The sequence below is a fragment of the Urocampus carinirostris genome, chromosome 1 (assembly GCF_059441175.1).
Source record: "Urocampus carinirostris isolate Australia breed hairy pipefish chromosome 1, RoL_Ucar_1.0, whole genome shotgun sequence".
NCBI lineage: Eukaryota > Metazoa > Chordata > Actinopteri > Syngnathiformes > Syngnathidae > Urocampus > Urocampus carinirostris.
The window spans coordinates 36,390,888-36,411,449 of NC_142349.1; the positions used below are offsets into that span (position 1 = coordinate 36,390,888).

General features: G+C 38.4%; 1 protein-coding gene and 1 pseudogene across 1 annotated transcript in view; one reads left to right on the forward strand and one right to left on the reverse strand.

The window, feature by feature from the left end:
* slc1a7a (solute carrier family 1 member 7a) overlaps positions 1–19,495 on the reverse strand; it is a 43,352-nt gene extending 23,857 nt beyond the window's left edge. The window contains exons 1-3 of the mRNA XM_088337218.1: positions 19,291–19,495; positions 14,892–14,971; positions 943–1,158 (exon numbers count right to left, since the gene is read on the reverse strand). Coding sequence (XP_088193344.1) covers positions 943–1,158; positions 14,892–14,971; positions 19,291–19,431 — 437 coding nt within the window. The 5' untranslated portion in view covers positions 19,432–19,495. The remainder of the gene's footprint in view (positions 1–942; positions 1,159–14,891; positions 14,972–19,290) is intronic.
* LOC148374515 (U2 spliceosomal RNA) lies at positions 3,930–4,046 on the forward strand (annotated as a pseudogene).
* Positions 19,496–20,562: the final 1,067 nt, after the last annotated feature.

The following is a 20,562-nucleotide window of genomic DNA, read 5'->3' on the forward strand; positions in this document are numbered from 1 at the left end:
GAGATGATAGTTTATTAGGCATTGATGACAAGTTAAACAGAGTCCATGCTTAAGTCAAAGCGCAAAAAAATAAAGATGCTTTATAAGGCAAGGTTTTGAAAATGGATTGAATCTTTTTCAACGGTATTTTCTTATTTGAATGCAAATGCTATTATTGTTAATGATTTTTTAATCAAATACCTTTAGCGCTGGAATGCTTTGTCCCTCTTTAATTCCTAACTATCAATTGGGAGCCAGTTTATTGAAATGGCGACGAGCTGTTTTCCTTAACCCCTTACCCTTCCTTTAAAATTTTCCTAAGTACCCAAATTTAATTGGGTGTTTGAAGAATATGGACCGTTTTTGTCTCTTTTGATAGGTTGAGTAATCTGAGATGGAACACACAAAAGTAGGAGGGTTTTTTTATTGCCTGGTTTTCTATATTTTTTTTTTTTTTGCAATGAAATACCTAGCTGGAAAATATGTGAGACAATAGTTTGAAGCTTTACCTGGTATCTTGTAAAATCTGATCACAGTCTGAAAAACTAAAAATTGTATTTTGCACGTTTTTCTAATGGTAGGTCTAGGCGTTTCCATAAGTGGCCATTTAGAGATGACAAGTTAACAGCACTAAAGGTTTTGCAACTGTGTATTTTACTCAAACCAATGATTCTGCACACTTCTGCAGAATAATTGTTCGTAAAAAAGAATCACGGATTGCCTTGCGCACGTAATTTTCAGCTCTGATTTGAATACACCCCTGGAAAACAGTATGCGTTACCTTAAGGGCTTGAAAAACAGTAACTAGGGATCACAGTAAGTTAGTAATTTTCAAATACTTCTATTCAAAACAACCTTGAACCATTTATATCAATATGGATAGGTATTACACAATGTTCATTCCCCTCATTATCCCAAGAACCTGATTAGTGAATAGGGAAGGACTTTGCAAGTGAGGCTCACCGGATAAGATCCAGCAGAGCGTCGGCCGAGCTGGTCATCGGCTTCTTGCTCTCCTCTGAATCTTCCTTCTGAGCGGCGCCTCCAGGGTGAATGATGTACACCATGATGATGCCCACAACCACAGCCACAAAGGTGGTCCACAGGTAGTAGGAGATGGTCATGATTCCCAGTCGGCTGGAGCATTTGGCATCCAGGGCAGCCAGACCAGACATCAGACTGAATGGGATATTCCGAGAACGAAAAGAGAAAAAAGAAAGGAAGATAAAAATGTCTATTTGAAACTTTATAAGCGATTTATCCCTTTTCTTAACTCCACACAGCTTAAGTGGGAGAGAGAGAGAGAGAGAGAGAGAGAGAGAGAGGAAATAAAGAAAAGAAAAGGAAAAAGAGAAACAAAAAAAAGAAAGCAAATAAGTAAGAGAATGAGGGATCGAAATAGAGAAAGGGAGTGATAGAGAGAAAGAAAGTAGGAGAGAGAGTAATAGAGAAAGGAAAAGTTAGAAGATGGATTTAAAGTGTAATTGCGAGTGAAGAGCATGTTTTATACTTTGGTTAAGGTTCTACAATAGAATTTCAGAAAACGGGTAGGTTGCAAAGGAAGGTCTCAAATTACAGTCAATGTTTGTATTTAATTTGGTAATTTAAATTGAGTAATTTTCCCACATATTCGGAGTTAAGGCGCAAGAAGTTGAGTGACATCCATTCTTTTTTCTCAGTGAGACAGGCCTCCAAATGTCCACAGTTTAGTGTGGAAGATTCCTCCATCAGAAGATATAGTTGAGTGTCATCTGCGTAGCAATGGAAACTGATATTATGCTTGCGAATAATATCTCATCTCATCTCCTATCTTATCTCATCAGCTGCACCGCTTATCCTCAGTAGGGTCGCAAGGGTGCTGGAGCCCATCCCAGCAATCATCGGGCAGTGGGCGGGGGACACCCTGAACTGGTTGCCAGCCAATCGCAAAGCACACAGGGACAGACAACTCGCTCGCTCATTCACACCTCGGGACAATTTTGGACCAGCCGATCCACCTGAAATGCATGTCTTTAGAATGTGGGAGGAAACCGGAGTGCCCGGAGGAAACCCACGCAAGCACGGGGAGAACATACAAACTCCGCACAGTAAGTCCGGTAGCTGGATTTGAACCCACACAGGAGGTTAGAACTGTGCCGCACACGCGCTAACCACTGCGCCGCCGTGCTGCCCGCGAATAATATCACCTAGCATTAATAGTAGTATCAGCAAGCTTACAGCAATTCAGCACTCCGGTCATTTTTTTTCTCATTGCATTGGACCTTTTTCACAATAGAGAATTACCTATCAATAAAATCATTAATAGGTATTCAAAAGGAGCAGCGTATAGACTTTATTTATAAGTTAAGGAAAGACAATTAAAAAAAAATCTATGCTGCAGTTTATATGTTGTTTTCTTGCTCTGCCAATCAAATAATAAATAAAATGTAGGTTCATTTATTTGTGAATCTGATCGTACCTACCTAGACATAAACCTCACGGAATGTAACCGTGAATAATACTCCCGGAATTCAATGCTAATTTTTCATCAACATGTCTCCAATAAGATTAATTCCAATAACCTTTCAGAAGGAGATGAAAAGCATGTATCGTCTTTCATTGAAATAAATCTGACCCTGAAATGTGACCTCAAATATCTCAAAGCACGGGACAACAAACTCAAAAGAATGGTTACAAATACGAGCTTTTATAATTTAGGAACTTTAATACACAGATGACAACATTCTGTTTTTGTGGTTAAAGGTGCCAAAATATACAAAACACATCCACTTTGAATTAATTAGACTAAAGTAACTGTATAAAAGTATATTTGCTTTCATAATATATTTACAAATATCTGTTAAAGCTGACAATTGTCCAGCTGACAATCTGCAAATATTAATGATGGCTAAAAATACATGGGTTCCCCCGACGTTGTGTCCTAAATGCGGTATTTTGAAGTCGAGTCGAAGTAGAATGAAGTTGAGTAAAGTTAGTAGAGTTTGTCGTGAACCGGCTTCTTCGGCTCGGCTCTTTCGGGTCCTAAATGGCTCTTCAGGTTGTTTTTGCTTCTTTAATCCCAACTTGAACAAATATTATGTAAAATTATGCACAAAATGACTTAAAGGAAGAGGGGAATAGAACAAAAAAGAAAACAATACCAAAATGAAAAAGGTAGTGAAAAAAAGAAACAAAAGGAAGAGAAAAAAAGAAGGAAACATTTAGAAAAAAGCCAGAAAAAAAGAAAAGAAAAGAAATGTAGGAAAAAAGTAAATAGAGAACAAAAAGAAAAAAGTAACAGCTCGGAAAAAATAAACACAATGAGATCTTTTTAAAGGAATTTTTAAAAAAGTACCAAAAAAACACGGAAAAAAGAAGAAAAAGTTTGTGTTGCATTAAAATCATTTCCAATTATATCAAGTGAATCTCTTTGCCAACATTGTACTTCCACTAAAAAATGTGATTAAGTACAGTTCTGTATCTTACAACCGACTAAATAAGCCCCCAAAAATGTTAATATTATGCAACAAAATATCTCAGGTAATAAAAAGAAATGGATATCTTGTGAAAGAATTGTAAGAACAAACGACGTTTGTAGGCCGTACAACCTTTGCAATAGTACATGAGTCTATTCATTCAAAAGAGAAAAACAATTTTGCATTGCCGGAAACTCAGCAAAATGTAACGTGATGTCAAGTTTTGGACATGTTTGATAATCAATTATCTTGCCACACTTGGGATTATGGTTGCTCACTGTTGTTTCAAGCGTTGCTCACCGACTTTGTGTGAATGCTCAGACCCGTGGAAAATTAGAGGGAACATTGGTGCCAACATTCTCCCGATGTGTAGTTTGACCATGTTATGTAGAGTCCGTCAGTGTTGTGTGTTGTTGCTGTGTGCATATGTCAAGTGTCCATGTTAACTTTCATTAAACATGCGCATGGGTAGTTAGTGTGAAAGACATTTGTGTACTTTCTATGAAGTCACTATCTTTGATTTTTGCATTTCGGAGATGGAATATGAGCTTGCTCTGTCCACTCCACGCATCGGCCCGGTATTGCAGTACCTCCGGGAACGGTGCATTCGCAATGATCGCAGCAAGGCTTTAGGGCTAGGACCTTAGCTTGGCCTTTTGGCTGAGAGTAAGTGTCTCGGCTCCTAAGCTTTGTAGCGTATTATGAACTGACCGATAACGGATAATGGATAATGAATAACGAAGATAGAACAATAACCCTTAAAAACCCCATGCAGAAAGATGTCATGCAGATGCTACGTAAAATGTGCACACATACAAAAAAAGTTCAACCCGACTGAGACAACGATACTTGACATGTAGTCAAGGCAACGACACTTGACATTTAATCACGGCAACGACACACAGCACCAACTGAAAATGGGATGACATTGTTCCATTCAGGGTTGGGAGGATAGCTTCAAAAATGCTATCTGATACAGTTACTAGTCTCCTGTTAACAAACGTTATTCCAATACCGTAATATTAAAGTAATGTAACGTGATTACTTTCAATTACTTTTGGATTACTCCAATATGAAATATGATAATAAAAGACAAAATAAATTAAACACAAATACAATTGCAAAAAACGTGTTTAAGATAAATGAACAATGTAACCTTGTAAAAGAAAACAGAATAAACCAAGGTCAGGTACTTTCTTGTAGTCCAACAAAAAAGTGTTCACATTTTAACCACGTAGTATAGTTAATCACGAAAAAGTGTATCTTTCTCGTTGACATGGCAGATATGATATGCTTTGTTTTAGTTCACATCAAAGGCACATTAAGAACCTATATAGTTTCAAGCACACAAAAGGTTCACTTTTTAAATTTCCCCAAAACTCTGTCTTCTTGTCATCCCTCTCTGATTTTCTAGCGTCAAGTCATGAAACGAGCGCGGTCACGATGTCGTTATTGTCCAAATGAAAGAGATCATTTCTTATGTAATGCTTTCAAATGAAGTCATCGTATTTGATCTGTTTAAGTTGCAAAGCGCGCCCTAACGCATGCAGAGGGAGGAGAGCTGTCGAAACCAGACCTCAGGACATCACAACAAAAGGTCTCTAAAATGTGTTCATGGTTCTTCCTTTGCATCATGCTGCAATGTAAAATGTATTCCACATGAATGTGTAGTCCATAAATCTTTCTTTTCCCTCAGTGATTGAAATTATAACGGACATCAGCACATTACATACGTATACGTAAATGTGAGACTCAAGTGAATGAGTGCATGAAGTGACTGAATGCGTCCTTGAAAGGATGCTTTGAAAGTGGCCACACGCACCCAGGCATTCAATAGCATTCACCATTTCATTTTGTATTATGTATTTTTTACAGAGGGTTCACGTTAGTTTGTTGATGTCATTTCGGTAGTTGCACTTTAATTACATAGCACTCTTCTGTTAGTTTTGCAGAGTTGCTGGTCATACAGCCATGTTCTGTATTCAGGCTCTTGCAGCTGCGGGGGTCTTGAGAGTGAACGCACCAGTGTATGGATTGAATGAAACGGCAGAGAGAGAGAGAGGAGCAAACGGACATGGTGAATGTAAACAAAGCTAATGCGAGTGAGGAGAAATTACGCACACCAAACTTCAATATTGTCCTTTGAATAGTGCAACATAAATATGCTTTGAAATAAAAGTATGGGCGGCATGGCGGTTGAGTGGTTACCGCGTCTGACACGCGTCTTGAGGTCATGGGATCAATTCCAGCTACCAGCCTTCCTGTGCGGAGATTGCATGGTTTCCCCATGCTTGTGTTTACTCCAGACACTCCAATTTCCTCCCACATTCCAAAAACGTGCAATTCAGGTTAATATAATCGAGCGAGTCAGTGTCTCTGTGTGCCCTGCGACTGCCCTGCCCACTGCCCGAAGATGGCTGGGATGGGCTCCGGAACCCCCGCGACCCTACTGAGGATAATGGATGAATGGATAAATAAAATTGTGATCCTGCAAAGTAATCCTGGTTTTTACAAAATATATCTGTAATTTGATTACGTCTTTCTTCTGTAACTGTAATGGGTTACGATTACATTTTTTCTATTCTGACTATAAAACGCTGTACATGTATTTTGCTGCTTCCCAAGCCTGCTTACAGCAACGGCACACAGCACTAACATACAATGGCATGACATTGTTAAAATACACATCGGTAGAATTTTGGCACTAATGGAAAGTCATTTTATACTTGGCCAGAATTTGAGCTTTGATGGAACAAAAAAAAGTCACATGATATACTCTCAAAATTTCAAATTTTTCCTAAGCTCAATGTTGACAGGATTAAACTTGCAAAGCAACATAACAAGAGGAGCTCGAATGCTCGGATGCACAAAGCGCTCGACCTGTGCCAGGTACTGATCGGAACCCGGTTGCAAAATCCAATCACAAAGTAAAATTCCAGCTGAGCTTGATTAAAATACACAACCTCTTTAGATTGCATTTCATTGTCCAGATGAAATCAGGAAGCCAAACAAATAATGAAAACAATCTTCAACGACAATTGTTTTTGGACGCTGGCAATTGAAAAAAACTGCCAAATACATTTACATAATGTCATTGTTAAAAACATGGATCCACATAAGACATTTTAATCAGTAATAAATATTATGAAAAAAACATTTACTTCTTTCCCAAAAAAATAAAAGCCACTAGTTTTCATTTTGAAGGCATTTTTTAAAACCAAGTTAAACTATATTTCCGATTGGAAGTAGTGTAAAGACCACAAAAGCTGTCCTCCTGGTACAAATGTTTGAAGCATATGGTGCTTACCGTGTACCTTTATGGAGCAAGCGCATTACAGTAATCCTAATCTTCAAAAGAAAACGGAGAATTGAAGCATTGTTGAAAGATAAGTTGTATTTGTGTGCCCCTTTGAGTCATGTTGTCAGTGCAACACCACTGCAATTTGGAAAGTGATCTGGGAGAATACGCAGTTGACAAATTTCACCAAGTAGAATACTATTGTCCTTCTACAGAGCCACAGTGGAGGTCACATAATGCATCTGGGTGTGGCATGCTGTGAGCATGGCTGTAGACACAAAAACCTCACAATGAGTCATCATCACAGCCCATAAAATCATCAGCTATTCCCTCCATAGTCTGGAAGACATTGCCGGCCTGATGTAACGCTGCAGAGCCGACAACATTATAAGGACTCCTCCCGACAGCTTTTTTAAGTGATTTTGAAAGAAAAGCTAGATTTGACACGGGCCAACAATTGCATAGGCTTTCCGGGTCAAGCTTGGGTGAAGCTGTCAGAAACGATGCTGAAGGAGGGCAATAAAATAAAAATATTTAAAACTAAATGTCTAAAGATCCTACAAAGATATTTCACCAGTTAGCCCAGAAGCAGGTCAAGAAGGCAAGTAGTCGTTTTGGCTGTATTAGTTGACTCACCCTAGCCACCACATCTCGGACCGGCTGCCTTCTGGTAAGAGCCACAGGTCCCTAAAACAAGGACTAATAGGCTCTGAGACAGTTTCTTCCCCAGGGCCATCACCACGCTAAACAAGCACACAAGCCTGTGAAATATTATATATGTTCATATATCTATGTAGAGAAAAATCTGTATTTATATTTTCCTACCCGACTCTTAATTTGCAAAAATTTTGTTGCTAATGTAATTGCGCTATATTTCATTGCATAATTGTTCTTAAGCACTTGAAACTTAGACCAGTCTCCAAGCAAAAACATTTACCTATCTATCTTAAGATTATTAAGTCTTTTATTATATGTGTATCCTGGACTGTCACGCCTAATATCATCCTAAAGAAAATTCATTATGTTGAAATCCATCACACTAAGTACAGTTCTAATTCTAAAATCTACCCTCCCTTTCCAGACAAATTACAACATTTTTAAAAGACATTCTAAATATATCCAAACGCTAGTTTGTCATCATAAAACATTAAGCAAATGTGACACTGATGTTAATAACTATATGCCTTTACTGTCTTGAGTGAGGGCTTAATGCGGAGTAGTCCCTTTTTTTGGGGCAGTTCCCCTAATAGTCCGTCTATATCGATGCAAAATAGCTGGGAATTCATTGATTGATTGACATTTTTATTTTTATTTTCTATGACCATTATATACAAGGTTGCAATATGCACAATATGTTGAAAATCAACAGCTTTTATGAGCAATCGACAGAACAGAAGGAAAAAAAAGGGCAGACAGGAAAAAGCCGGAGCTGATCTTGGTCCTGTCCCCTTGACAACCAAAACATTTTTTGGATTATTCTTGTCATATAATTAGATTTTTATAATAAGGCAATTTGAGTAACAGAAATCATATCTCATCATAAAACAAGAGAAATAGTCATATAAGTAAAATAATAATGATGTTTAGCACAATATTCCACATTTATCTTCGTCGTAACATCTCCCATGATTTTTTTATTGTTTTTATTTGAATTTGGTATTTGTTGAATTCTTACATGAAAAGACAAAAGTCAATCTTGTTTCAGCAAGGCTGTTAGCCAGGGTGGCATCACGACATTCAAGTAAGACCTCAGCTGTGCCGGTCTGACCTTTGACCAGTTGGTCAGACCATTTCCGTGTCCTAAAATTCAACATACAAGCGCAGCCACAAATTCCTCCAATGAGAATGAAAAACAGAAGTTTCACATGCTCAATGTCTTCGTTGCCCATTTGTATTAAACACAGTCATTTCCAATGATTCCGGGAATCTTGAGGTTACATGCTCTTTGGACAAGGTCTTTAGTTACTTTTAGCTCTCCTATTAAAATAGACACTCTCACTTCCACTGAATGCCCAAGTAAGAAATGTAATTATGGCACTAGTGACTTGTTGTGGGAGTGGTGAGATGTCAGGCGTACTTTGAGAGTCTGGGGGTCAATTTTCTGTGCTCTGCATAACATAACAGTGATAAGACTTTGCCAGGGCCAGGGTTCAACAATAACATTCTGTTTGTGTTTGGTCAGGCTTAACTTTGATAAAGTACACTCAGTAACATAACATAGACAGTAGCAGGCTTTTAACCTTTTTCAAATTTACATAATAAAGTTTTAGGTTTAAATTTAAGTAACTAAAAACTTAAACAAATCCCATGTTCTAGCATATGTTTATTTAACAAATACTGGAAAATAACCTGATGTTGTATCATTGTGTTCTCTTCTCTCTGATCCAGAAGACAATAATCTTAGGCTTCTTCTAAGCAGTGTGCTTATTACATCCCAATTTCATTTTATGATTTTTGTTCACATTGGCCAAAGTCTGTTTCTATCTCGGATTCTGTTTGCTGATTTTTTTAGATTCCTGTCACATCAAATTGTTTAAATCAGCTTTAATTTAGTAGATGTTTGTAAAATGTTATGTGATTTGGCTTTAAGCAACTAAGTATATAAAGTTCACAAACACTGCTCTGAATCTTGTCAAATGTAATATCACCCAGAGTGACTCGGTCAAATATCTAAGAGTCATATTTGATCCTTTTCTGTCATTTCAGTTACACATAAAAAGTAATACTAGATTAGCTTTTTTTCCCGCCTTTGTAATATTGCAGAAATTTGGCCGATGCTGAGAAAATCAGATCTGGGATTATAATTCATGCATTTGCTACTCTACATCTTCATTACTCTAATGTATTGGTCTCTGGTCTAGCATGACAAGTTTGCAGCTGGTTCAAAATGCAGCAGCGAGGCTTTGACTTGGACAAGAATGCTTATCACTCCAATTTTAACTAACTTGCCCTGGCTCTCTGTCTATTTAGGATGTTACTTTAAGGTTCTATTACAAACATGTTAAAGTTTTCATGGGCCTGCCCCTTCTTATCTCTCTGGTTTGATTTCTCCCATGTTCTTGTCCGCTCAGAAAGTGCTGGACTACTTGTGACTCCATGAGCCAAAACAAAATCTGCCGGCGGGTAGTGTTGAATGCTCTGCCTCCGGAGATAAGATCTGCAACCTCAATGGAAGTTTTTAAAATATAATCTTAACACACACTTATATTCAATAGTGTATGATTGATGCCAACCTCATATTATTTTCCTATTGCCTGGCTGGTGGCGGAGTAAGGGGGAAAACACAAACCGGGATGAGGAAGCATGCCAGCACCTTGACCCGAGACATGGAATCATTTGCATTGACCAGCTGCCTGAGATAGGGAGCTGAGCCGTCGCTGTCTGGGATTTCTTCAGTTTTTACCTGTTTATTGTCGATGTTGACTATGTTTTGTGTTTAGTTGCTTAAGCTACCTCCATTGCAGCTTAGTCGTCCAGGAAGGGGGATTACCAATTGTGTGGCCCTTTCTCAAGGTTTTTTATTTTCCTCATGCTGGGATTTTTGAGTTTTTCCTTGCTCGCATGGAAGTTTCAGATTAGGACATGTTGTGCTGTAATTGTGACCAGTACAGTCCTTTGAGACTTTTTGTGATTAAGGGCACAAATAAGTCTCATGTTTATTTGTATAGCCCTTAATCACAATGAGTCTCAAAGGGCTGAACAGACTACAGACATTTGCAAACGACAGACTATTATTGAACCATCCCCTGATCTCAAACCGACATGAAGGCAAGGAAAAACTCAAAACCTCAGCATGAGGAAAATGAAGAAACCTTCCAGGATGACAAGGCTGCAACGGATGTTGCAATAGCATAACATAAAATTGAAAATAAAATATCAAATAATTTAAGTGTAATATAAAATAAGATATAAAATAAAAAGTATGATCAGACTGCAATGGATGTCGCATTGACAAACAATACACAGATATTGTCAAAATGAAATTAAGATCATTCATAAACTATAGAATATAAGTGCGTTTTAAGCCTAGATTCAAACAGTTCCACTGAGGTTGCAGAGCAAATCTCAGCGGGCAGAGCATTAAAGATTTTAAATTTCTTCCATTTGGGTTAATTGCTCTTTGCTGCGTTTCGTCAATATTTGGCTGACCAAAATTGAATCTCACATTGACCTTAAGATGGAAAATGGCTCATTGGCAGACAGCCACGTACGTTATTATCAATGTTCGTTCTAAGCTTCGCTCTTGCCCAATTGCACAGTGGTCTCAAATATCAGCGCGCCAGAAAATCTATCCAGTGCATGAAATGTTTGTTTTTTTAATACAATAAACTTATTAATCACGTTATGTCTTGGTGAGTGACAGGTGTCCAACAAATAATAGATAGGATTAACTACACTACAATCAGAGCCAATCAGAGCATTGACATAATTTATGTATTGCCCAGCCTACTTGCAAGCTAACAATACTGGGGCAGCTGTGGCGGGGACGCAAATGCAAACCCCTTAGCATGGCTAAATGAATGGGCAGCGACACTTCCATTCACTGTGCTAAAGTACGTGAAAAATGTGGTTCATTTAAGATGTAGTGGCTGTCAGAGTATGTGTAAATAGAAAACCAAGCCGTAAAACGAGTTTTTTTTTCTTTTACAAGTGAGAAAGTTCTCATCTGTAAAACATGCAGCGAAAACAAAGTGAGTTTTCAAGAGGAAACAATTGGAGTGAATAATTGCGCATGTGCAATTTTATCTTAGAGCCAGATCTACTCATGAAAAGAGTCATACATGGCTCGCAAGCCACATGTTCCCGACCCCTGATCTAAAGTTTTGAAGTGTGATAATAGCCACAGCATGCACACCTGAAGTAGCTCAGGCCATCTTCAGCAAGCTTAGGGTGCTTGTGTGTTTGCCCAGACACATGAAAAATTACAGGGAACGTCAGTTACGATGTTCGTATATGGAAGGACTTCCAAGTTGGTGTCGTGTGAACAAACGGAAACACAGAGCGGAAGGACCATTGATACAGCATTACACGTCCATGGGATAATCTGGTTTCCACTTTGGCTGGCGCGCAGATGGTTGGGAGGAGAGAAAAAAAACGGGGACAGACAGGCAACAGACCTGGGGCAGATATTTCACCTCTAGATAAGCCGTGTCAACCAGCTGATCTGTGTTTCACCAACCACTACATTCTCAGCTACAGAGAGACTCTAATATGTACGGCCTGAGATGTACGTCCTTAAAGATATAAAAAGATATACAGATATAAGCACTAAACCGAGGTTGGCTCTGTAAAAGTGTGTGTGTTGTGTGTGTGTGCACGTATGTGCGTGTGTATACTCATGTCGTCTTTCCTGGCTCTTTCCCTATTATTTCAGATTAGTCCTAGTGATTCCCTGACATGCCTGGCATTCAACACGCCATCCTCCATCTAGTATTTCCCCTGTGCTATACACTGTTCATACACAAAGCTAGGAGAGGGGGGAAAAAAGACTTTGTGAAAGCAAAGACAATTCTATTACTCTTCCTTTTTTATATAGTAGTTGAAAAACACCTAAGCACTGAAATAAACAGACAGACAGAGGGAGGATAGATTAACTTCTCATCCAGACTTTGCTGGTACATGTATTGTAAGTAGCTTATTGCGCAGAGCACTCTACATGTTACCAGTGCGTTTGCCTCATTTCTTTTGCCAGTTTTCATACTGGACAATTCTGAGTCCATGTAAGCACATTTGAGATCACGGAGAATATTATTATTCTATTTAAACTAAAGGTGCGCCTTTTGAAGGGTCCTTAAAAAGTTTCAAGTAGAATATTTTCTATATTAAGTATGCGTTAAGAATGTCCAACAGAGTTCAAAGAGCCTTGTCATTTTTTTCTTCGTCGCGCCTATCTTACATTTAGCAACGCTGTTCATGACGCGCAACACATTAGGTAGATTGAAAAGGTTGGATGAGGGGGGGGAGTTTGAGAGTGACTATAAGCCCGTAATCACGCTTTTTTGTTAATGTAGCATGAAAAAGAAAAAAAAACCTTTTCAAATAAAGTCCAAACAGTAACCTGAACCCCAAGAGAGATGAAAAAAGAAGAGTTTTTTCGAGCACATCTAAGAAATGCACGCACTTCATGAATGAGCTGTCTAAGGCTGCAATAATGACTTTATTCCAGAAGATCGATGCAGAGAGTAACAAATTTCAAGTTCCAGACAGGACATTTAAAGTGGAGGCCGACCCAACAGACTTTGTAACAAGTTTTTGTAGAACGGGCCTGTGCTAGCCACAAGTCTTTTTTGTGTTCGTAGAATACAAGTTAAAAATAAATATCCACCTGATTATATCTATTTCTGGTGGAGGCAATTTTGAAAATGCGGCGGCTGAAAATGATATGATAAACGATCAAGGTCTCAGCAAATGATCAATAAGGCTCCGCTTTCGATAGTAAGTTAACTGTGTTAGCTTTTTGCTGCTAGAGCCTTAGCATTTGTGATAATAGCATTTACAAAATGGCCGCCACATGGATGGATAAAAACAAATGGATTTTGTCAGCAAGCATTATCATAAAAATGTTGTGTTTAGACTAGTGGGCGCCTATAGAATATATACTGTCAGTTCAAATCCACTTACTGTTAAGGAAAGGGTTCCACAACTACAAACTTCTTTTCCCACATATTGTTTTAATCTAAAAGACCAAATCTACATTACAAAAACACAGGAAACACATCAAAACCTACAGTATGACACAAAAGTGAGTACACCCCTCAAATTTTTGCGGAGATTTCATCATGTTTAATTGAACAAACTGAAGAAACATCGCTTTGACACAATGAAAGGTGTAAAGCCTGTGGTGTGTCTTGGGCAAGTACAGCCTGATGGCACCCATCCCTCTCCAAGCCATCATATGTTTTCACTGGGTCTCGAACCTGGGACCTTTTGCCTGTTAGGCAAACATGCAAACCACTCCACTACAGAGACATAAAACGTATGTACCAGTGGCGATTTTTTTTTTCCCCTGAAAAACTCAGAATATGGGCATTAGTAGCTAAACGGCTGGTGACAAAAGTGATTACACTCTTAAGTAAAAGTTTTTAAAGTTCAATATTTTTGTGTGGCCACCATTATTTTGGCGCACCACTTTGATCCTCCAGCCCATGAATTTCACCAGAGCCTCACAAATTGCCATTGCTCTTCCACTCCATGACAACATGACTGAGGTGTTTATATTCAAGAACTTGTGCTTCTCCACCTTCTGCTTGAGGATGCTCCTACAATGTTCTATTGGGTTTAAATCTGGAGACATGCTTGGGCAGTCCATCCCCTTTACACTTAGCCCCTTAAGCAAAGCCCTGGTTATCTTAGAGGTGTTTTGGGGGACATTGTTAGGTTGTAACATTGGCCTGCAACCCAGTTTATGGAGGGAGGATCATTCCTTGTTGCAGTATTTTACAATACATTCCTGAGTTCATGTTTTCCTCAATGAAATGTATCCCTCCAACTCCAGTTGCACTCATGAAGCCCCAAACCTTGACATTCCCCACACCATGCTTGACTTTAGACATAACAAAAACATGTTTGGACTCCTCACCTGGTTGCCGCCACACTTGCTTCACACCATCTAAGCCAAATACATTGATCTCATGACACCACAGGATATATTTCCAGTAAGCCATGGCCTTTTTTGACAGACTTCTTTTCATTGTGCCGAAGTGATTTATCTTCAGTGATAGTGTAATAAACATTAAAATTAAAACCATACAAAAATTTGAGGGATGTATTCACTTCTGTAACATACAGTATGTATTACGGTCTTGATTATAATGATGCAAGGCAACCGAAACATTTAAATCCAGTCAATGTCCAAAAAGGACCTTGTTGTGCTGTAGAAATTACACGGAACAAGCGCCACAATTTTCTGCTCAAAATGAACAAATATGAGTTCTGCTGAAAATGAAAACTCCGACATGAGAAAGGAGGGTTCTTACCATATACTTGGAAATGGAAACATGCTGGTAAATGCTGTTCTAGGAAATTTGAGGGAAGCAAATTCATGCAACTACCGAAACTACCAAGAATTATTATTATAGTACAGAACCAGGAGACTTGAACCATCAAGAAAATGTGAACTAGTACAACCTATATTTGTGTCCTGTTCATTTTGCTCTTACCTGGAAACGACAAGTGGCAAGATGAGCATTTTCAACATCCTCATCAGAAGTTCTCCAGGAAACTGAAAGTACTTGACCTCCTGTAGAAGAAGACCAACAGTAACTTCAACAGCTCCAAAATCAACAGGTCGTGATCCAATGAAAATAGCTAGTGGTCTCGAAGTGCCCACCAAAAAAACAAGTGGTGACGGAATATGAACAGGTATAGACCTCAAAGTGCTTTAAATTTAGCAAGGAGTAACCCAGAAGTGCTATCCATACTTATTATTCCTTTGTCTTTTCTCCATTCTTTCCTTGAGATTTGACCTCTGTCTACATTCTCAACTTGATTATTGGATTCTGTACCCATTCCCTTATTGATTCTTGATTAATCCGTACCTTTTTCTATTATAATCTCCTTAATACATTACAGCCTTGATTCTCATCCTCGTACACCATTCATTCATTAATTGTCAACTCCCTCCCTTATTCTTCCATTAATTTCTATTCTTAAATAAATTTTATCAAGTTAAACATGCCCGCCTCATTCCAAAATTATTATTTGTCATTCCAAGGCATGCCATTTAATTTTCAAAGAAATTGTTTTATGATTTTTTTTGTTCACCATTTGAGGTTTTGCACTGATAAGTTTGTTCCCATTGGACGAGTGTAAAGGCTATTTCATCAGATGAAAGGTTCTTATTTGGACTCACTGTTGTCTGTTGTTTTGAATGTTGCATCATTGTTGTTATCAGCCAATCGTGTTGCTGTTTTTTGCTTTACATACTTTTTAGGGTTGATCTGTTTTGTTTTTTTACTTTGAAGATTAAAAAAGAGGGGTCTTGGAGCAGAGCTATAGAAAGGGAGGGAATTGTTCTTATCAGAGAGCTCTACTCCTTCCTGTTTTATTACCTTATTCTGAGTGTCTACTAAAGTTTAAACTTATAAAGCACATTTTGTCTTGCTTATGTAATTGTTGATTGAATAAAAATGAATCATTTTTCAAAAAACCCACTAAATCAGCTACAGCAAATCCCCTGGCAAATAGGTACTCGTATCCTTTGTGTCTCCGTAGTGCAGTGGTTAGCACATTCACACATTCGCCAGATTCGCAAACGGTCACTGGTTCGAGACTGTGTTGAAACACATGTTGGCCTGCAGAGGGATGGGCTCTACCAGGCTGTACTTGCCCAAGACACACCACAAGAAATGGTGCCCCTACGGCCCTAGTGGTTAAGGAATCCAACCAAGCAACCAACCCTTTGTCTATAAATAATTAAAGAAAAAACTGTGTCACTCTATCATCCACATGGTTTCCATGATTTTTTTTAATCCACAGTTTGAGGATTAAAAAAACCCTTGATGATACTTGGACTAATTTGGTATTACTATGCCTTTCCTGATGTTTTTGTGCATATGGGTGGGTGCAAATCCTTGCCAGTGCCAGTCTTTCCAGGTTGTTTGAATGAATTGTGACTAAGAAAAATCCAAACTTGTCGACCTTGGCCAATTGCTACCTTATTAATAATTGCAAGTCACCTTAAAGCGATTACAAAAACAACATGGCACCTATTTACTCACAGCAAGACAGACTATAGAATGACTAGATTGAAAACAAGGATATTGTGTTAACAATAAGTGCATAGATAGACCGAGTATAGCATTTTCTAGTGCAACTGAAAATATTAGCAATCTACGATGACATTGTCGAATTCAGTGACAAGAGACTATCCGGATTAGAGCGAAATTGGCAAGAAGAGATCACTCTAACAAAAAAATTTTTTTTTATACTTCCCGTATAAATAAATACATATCGTGTACACGGTTTGAAATGCTCAAAAAACGTTTTGCGGGGACAGGTATGCAAAATATCAAAATACCTTGTTGGGGTCAAGGTTGCCAGAACTTGCAAAATTCAAACATGGATTTGTGCAGAAATGGGGACTTGAGACTTAGTGACTTGGACTCGAGTCGACTCGAGTCGCTGTTTTTATGACTTGTGACTTGACTTGGACTTGGCAATCTAAGACTCGGGACTTGACTTGTGACTTGACTTGCCCAAGAAAAAAATACTTGGGACTTACTTGGGACTTGAAGGTGAAGACTTGAGACTTACTTGAGACTTGCACATGTGTGACTTGGTCCCATGTCTGGATTTGTGTAATGAAACTTCAGAGCCACTTTTGAATCGAGTTTATGAGAATACAATGAAACATAGGCTGCAGTGTTTCGTAGCCATCTGTTCTTGCAAAAGTTGGATGGCGGTCCAATTTTTAAATCATGTCTGAAAGTCCATAAATGTGTCTACCCATTTAATAGAGTAGTGATTTAGGGGTTGACAACGGGAAAAAACAAATTAGATTGTGTGTAGTCAATTCTTAATTTGCTTTTTAGTCCATCCCTACTCCCTTGAAATCTCATTATAAAGCATCAGTCATGCTCCAATTGAAAAATGTGCATCATCGCACAAGATTAAAACATATCCAAAGGGATACTAGTGAAATTTTTGCCAGTAAATGAATCAAATGTTGTGCTACTTTCGGAGAAATATGTTAAGAGTCGACCTGAAATTGTAGGCTATGAGGGTAAGAAGCTTGTATATTGTCAAACTAAGTTTTACCCTGTGGAATCAAAGAATGTATACATACATTTATATATATTAGTACTATCAATGCTTCTGCTAACTCCTGAATATAGCTTTCTTCATAGGGGCAAGGCATTAAAAAAAAAAAAAAACACTCCTCTCTGATATAAGATTGTGTTTGTCGTCCACTGAGGTCAGAAATGTGTGTTGTTGTCTAGATTGGTTGTAACTCAAACACATACGTCACAGGAACGTCATTATCTCTCGAGCTAGAAAGCTGTTTACGATACACCACATGTATACTATGAGATAGAAAAGATCAATGCTCTTTCACAAAACATTAAGTATGGAAGTTTCATTATTGAATACAATAAGACCAACAAGACGACCTGTTTCATATCAAATACTTGGCTGAAAAAAGGGTTTTCAAGTAACAGAATGCTAGGAATGTATATTTTATCTCTGGCTTCAAGTAATGTTTGACACAACGAGTTGATGATGATGATAATTAATTACACTTGCTCTTTATTACTTATTTACATTGCACATTTTAAGCACACCAATGATGTACAGCACATGGAATGTAGCTTTGAAGAGCTACATTAGTTGCATGTCAACACTGAACAGGAAGACTGGGTAATGGACAGACGGAGGGACCGACCGACAGACCGACAGGTGGGGAGAGAGAGAGAGAGAGAGAGAGAGAGAGAGAGAGAGAGAGAGAGAGAGAGAGAGAGAGAGAGAGAGAGAGAGAGAGAGAGAGAGGGATGGATGGATGGATGGATGGATGGATGGATGGATGGATGGATGGATAGATAGATAGATAGATAGATAGATAGATAGATAGATAGATAGATAGATAGATAGATAGATAGATAGATAGATAGATAGATAGATAGATAGATAGATAGATAGATAGATAGATAGATAGATAGATAGATAGATAGATAGACGGACAGACGGACAGAATTTTTTGTTACCAGTTTTTACGCTATGATATATTGTTGACCCGTGTCACATGAAACTGTTATTTGCTAAACAAAACCACTCCTGATTAAAGCACCGAACAATTGGATTTTTCGGACGGTAGATTTATCTAACTAATCAATCTAATTAGATGTTCATTCATTACCCCGTCATTGTAAATAGCCAACACTGTCCCATATTGAAAATGTTTTAACATCACATGACATAGATGTTTTGTTCGATTCCTAAATGCACGACAAAAAAAGAGAGAGTAAAGTGTTGTTTACAAGATGGAATACAGATGGAGTATTCTCACAGATAGTTTTACATATTAAAATTGGACATTTAGTCTATATTAATTGTTATATCTGAGCGGTTTTCACTACAATTGTAATGAAACATCAGTATTCTGTCCATATAACTGTAACCGAACAAAACTGCAAGTTTTATGTAAATCCAGTGCCCAGTCTGATTTATTTGAATTATATAAGTGAACATGATGGTGTGCTGTTGACCTAATGTCACAGGGAGTGATTGACAACTAATCTCCCAAGCCAGGAACCCGGGGCCGTAGATGTGCCCAGCAGCAGCTTGAAGCAATCTTAGAGGATGATGGAAACCTGCTGAGGTGACTCCCACTATCAATTTGGGTTCAAGTTGAATCGATAGGGAATTCAGAAAACTCCGACCTTGCCGATGCATGACAAACCCGAAATTTCTGCGAAATAATGAAGCGAATAGCATCGTTTGGGTTCAACATTCATTCCTCAGTATGAGTTAATGACACAGTTTCCCTGGAAAAGGAAGATGAAGAGGTTGGTTCGAGGGTCACGATCATCAAAGGGGAGGGGGGCATCCCAACCAACTGACCTGTTCGGAAAGCTGCTTGCCTCTCAGGAAGAAGCCAAGCAGGCAGCCAATTACCACAGCCAGCACGGACAGGATGAGGAGACCGTTCTGCTTGCAGACATTCTTCACCCGCCCCCACACTTCCTCCAGGGCCACTGCCATCCTCACCCTCTCCTAAAGCAGCTTGCTCCCGACTGCAACTTTGCGAAGCCACCCCCCCACAGAGAAGAAACCATCTACCAAAGTACAGCCCCCCCCACCCACCAACTGTTGATTATTTGTCCACATAAAGATGAATAATCGATCGCCACCAGCACATTCTATTACAGTATACGAGCACCACAAGTCCCGAAAGAATGAGACCAGATCTATGTAGAAAGTAAAGTAGATGGGTGAAAACTAAGAAAATTGTTATCAAAGGATAAAAGAACAAAAACCTCACTAAAAATACGACGCAAAAAAAGCAGAACTATCGCCTTGTCAACACCGAGCTGCTTACTGGGATATTCCACATGAGACTGACAACATCTAGGAGGCAAGCACTTGATCTCCCCATCAATCACCTCTCCCTTGCCGTCAAACAGCCTCGCCCCCGCCCTTACACTCTTCCCGGTGGCCGACAGAGGGCTCTGCAACAGCTGGTGCTATTGTTAATACTGCGATCCTATTAGGCTGTGCAGCAAGACTCCTATCTAAGGCCGGATTACAGTGCTCTCTGAACAATTGGACAGTGGATTGCTGGGTGCAAATGCAAAAAGATGAAATGCATGAAAAGTTATGTGTCACATTAGTATTTCAGATGCATACTGTATACACATATATATATATATATATATATATATATATATATATATATATATATATATATATATATATATATATATATATATATATATATATATATATATATATATATATATATATACATAATATATATAGTTGTATGCAAAAGTTTGGGCACCCCTGATCATTTTCAAGATTTTCCTTTATAAATCATTGGTTGTTCGGATCAGCAATTTCAGTTAAATATATCATATAGCAGACAAACACGGTGATATCTGAGAAGTGAAATGAAGTTCATAGGATTTACAGAAAATGTGCAGTAATTGCTTAAACAAAAGTACGCAGGTGAATAATTTTGTTTTATTGATTTGAGTAACTTTGGCACTAATTATTGGAACACAAAATTTGTTTGGTAATCTCATTGACCCTTGACCTACATACACAGGTGAAGCCAATCATGAGAAAGGGTATTTAAGGGGGCCAGTTGCAAGTTGTTCTCCTCTTTGCATC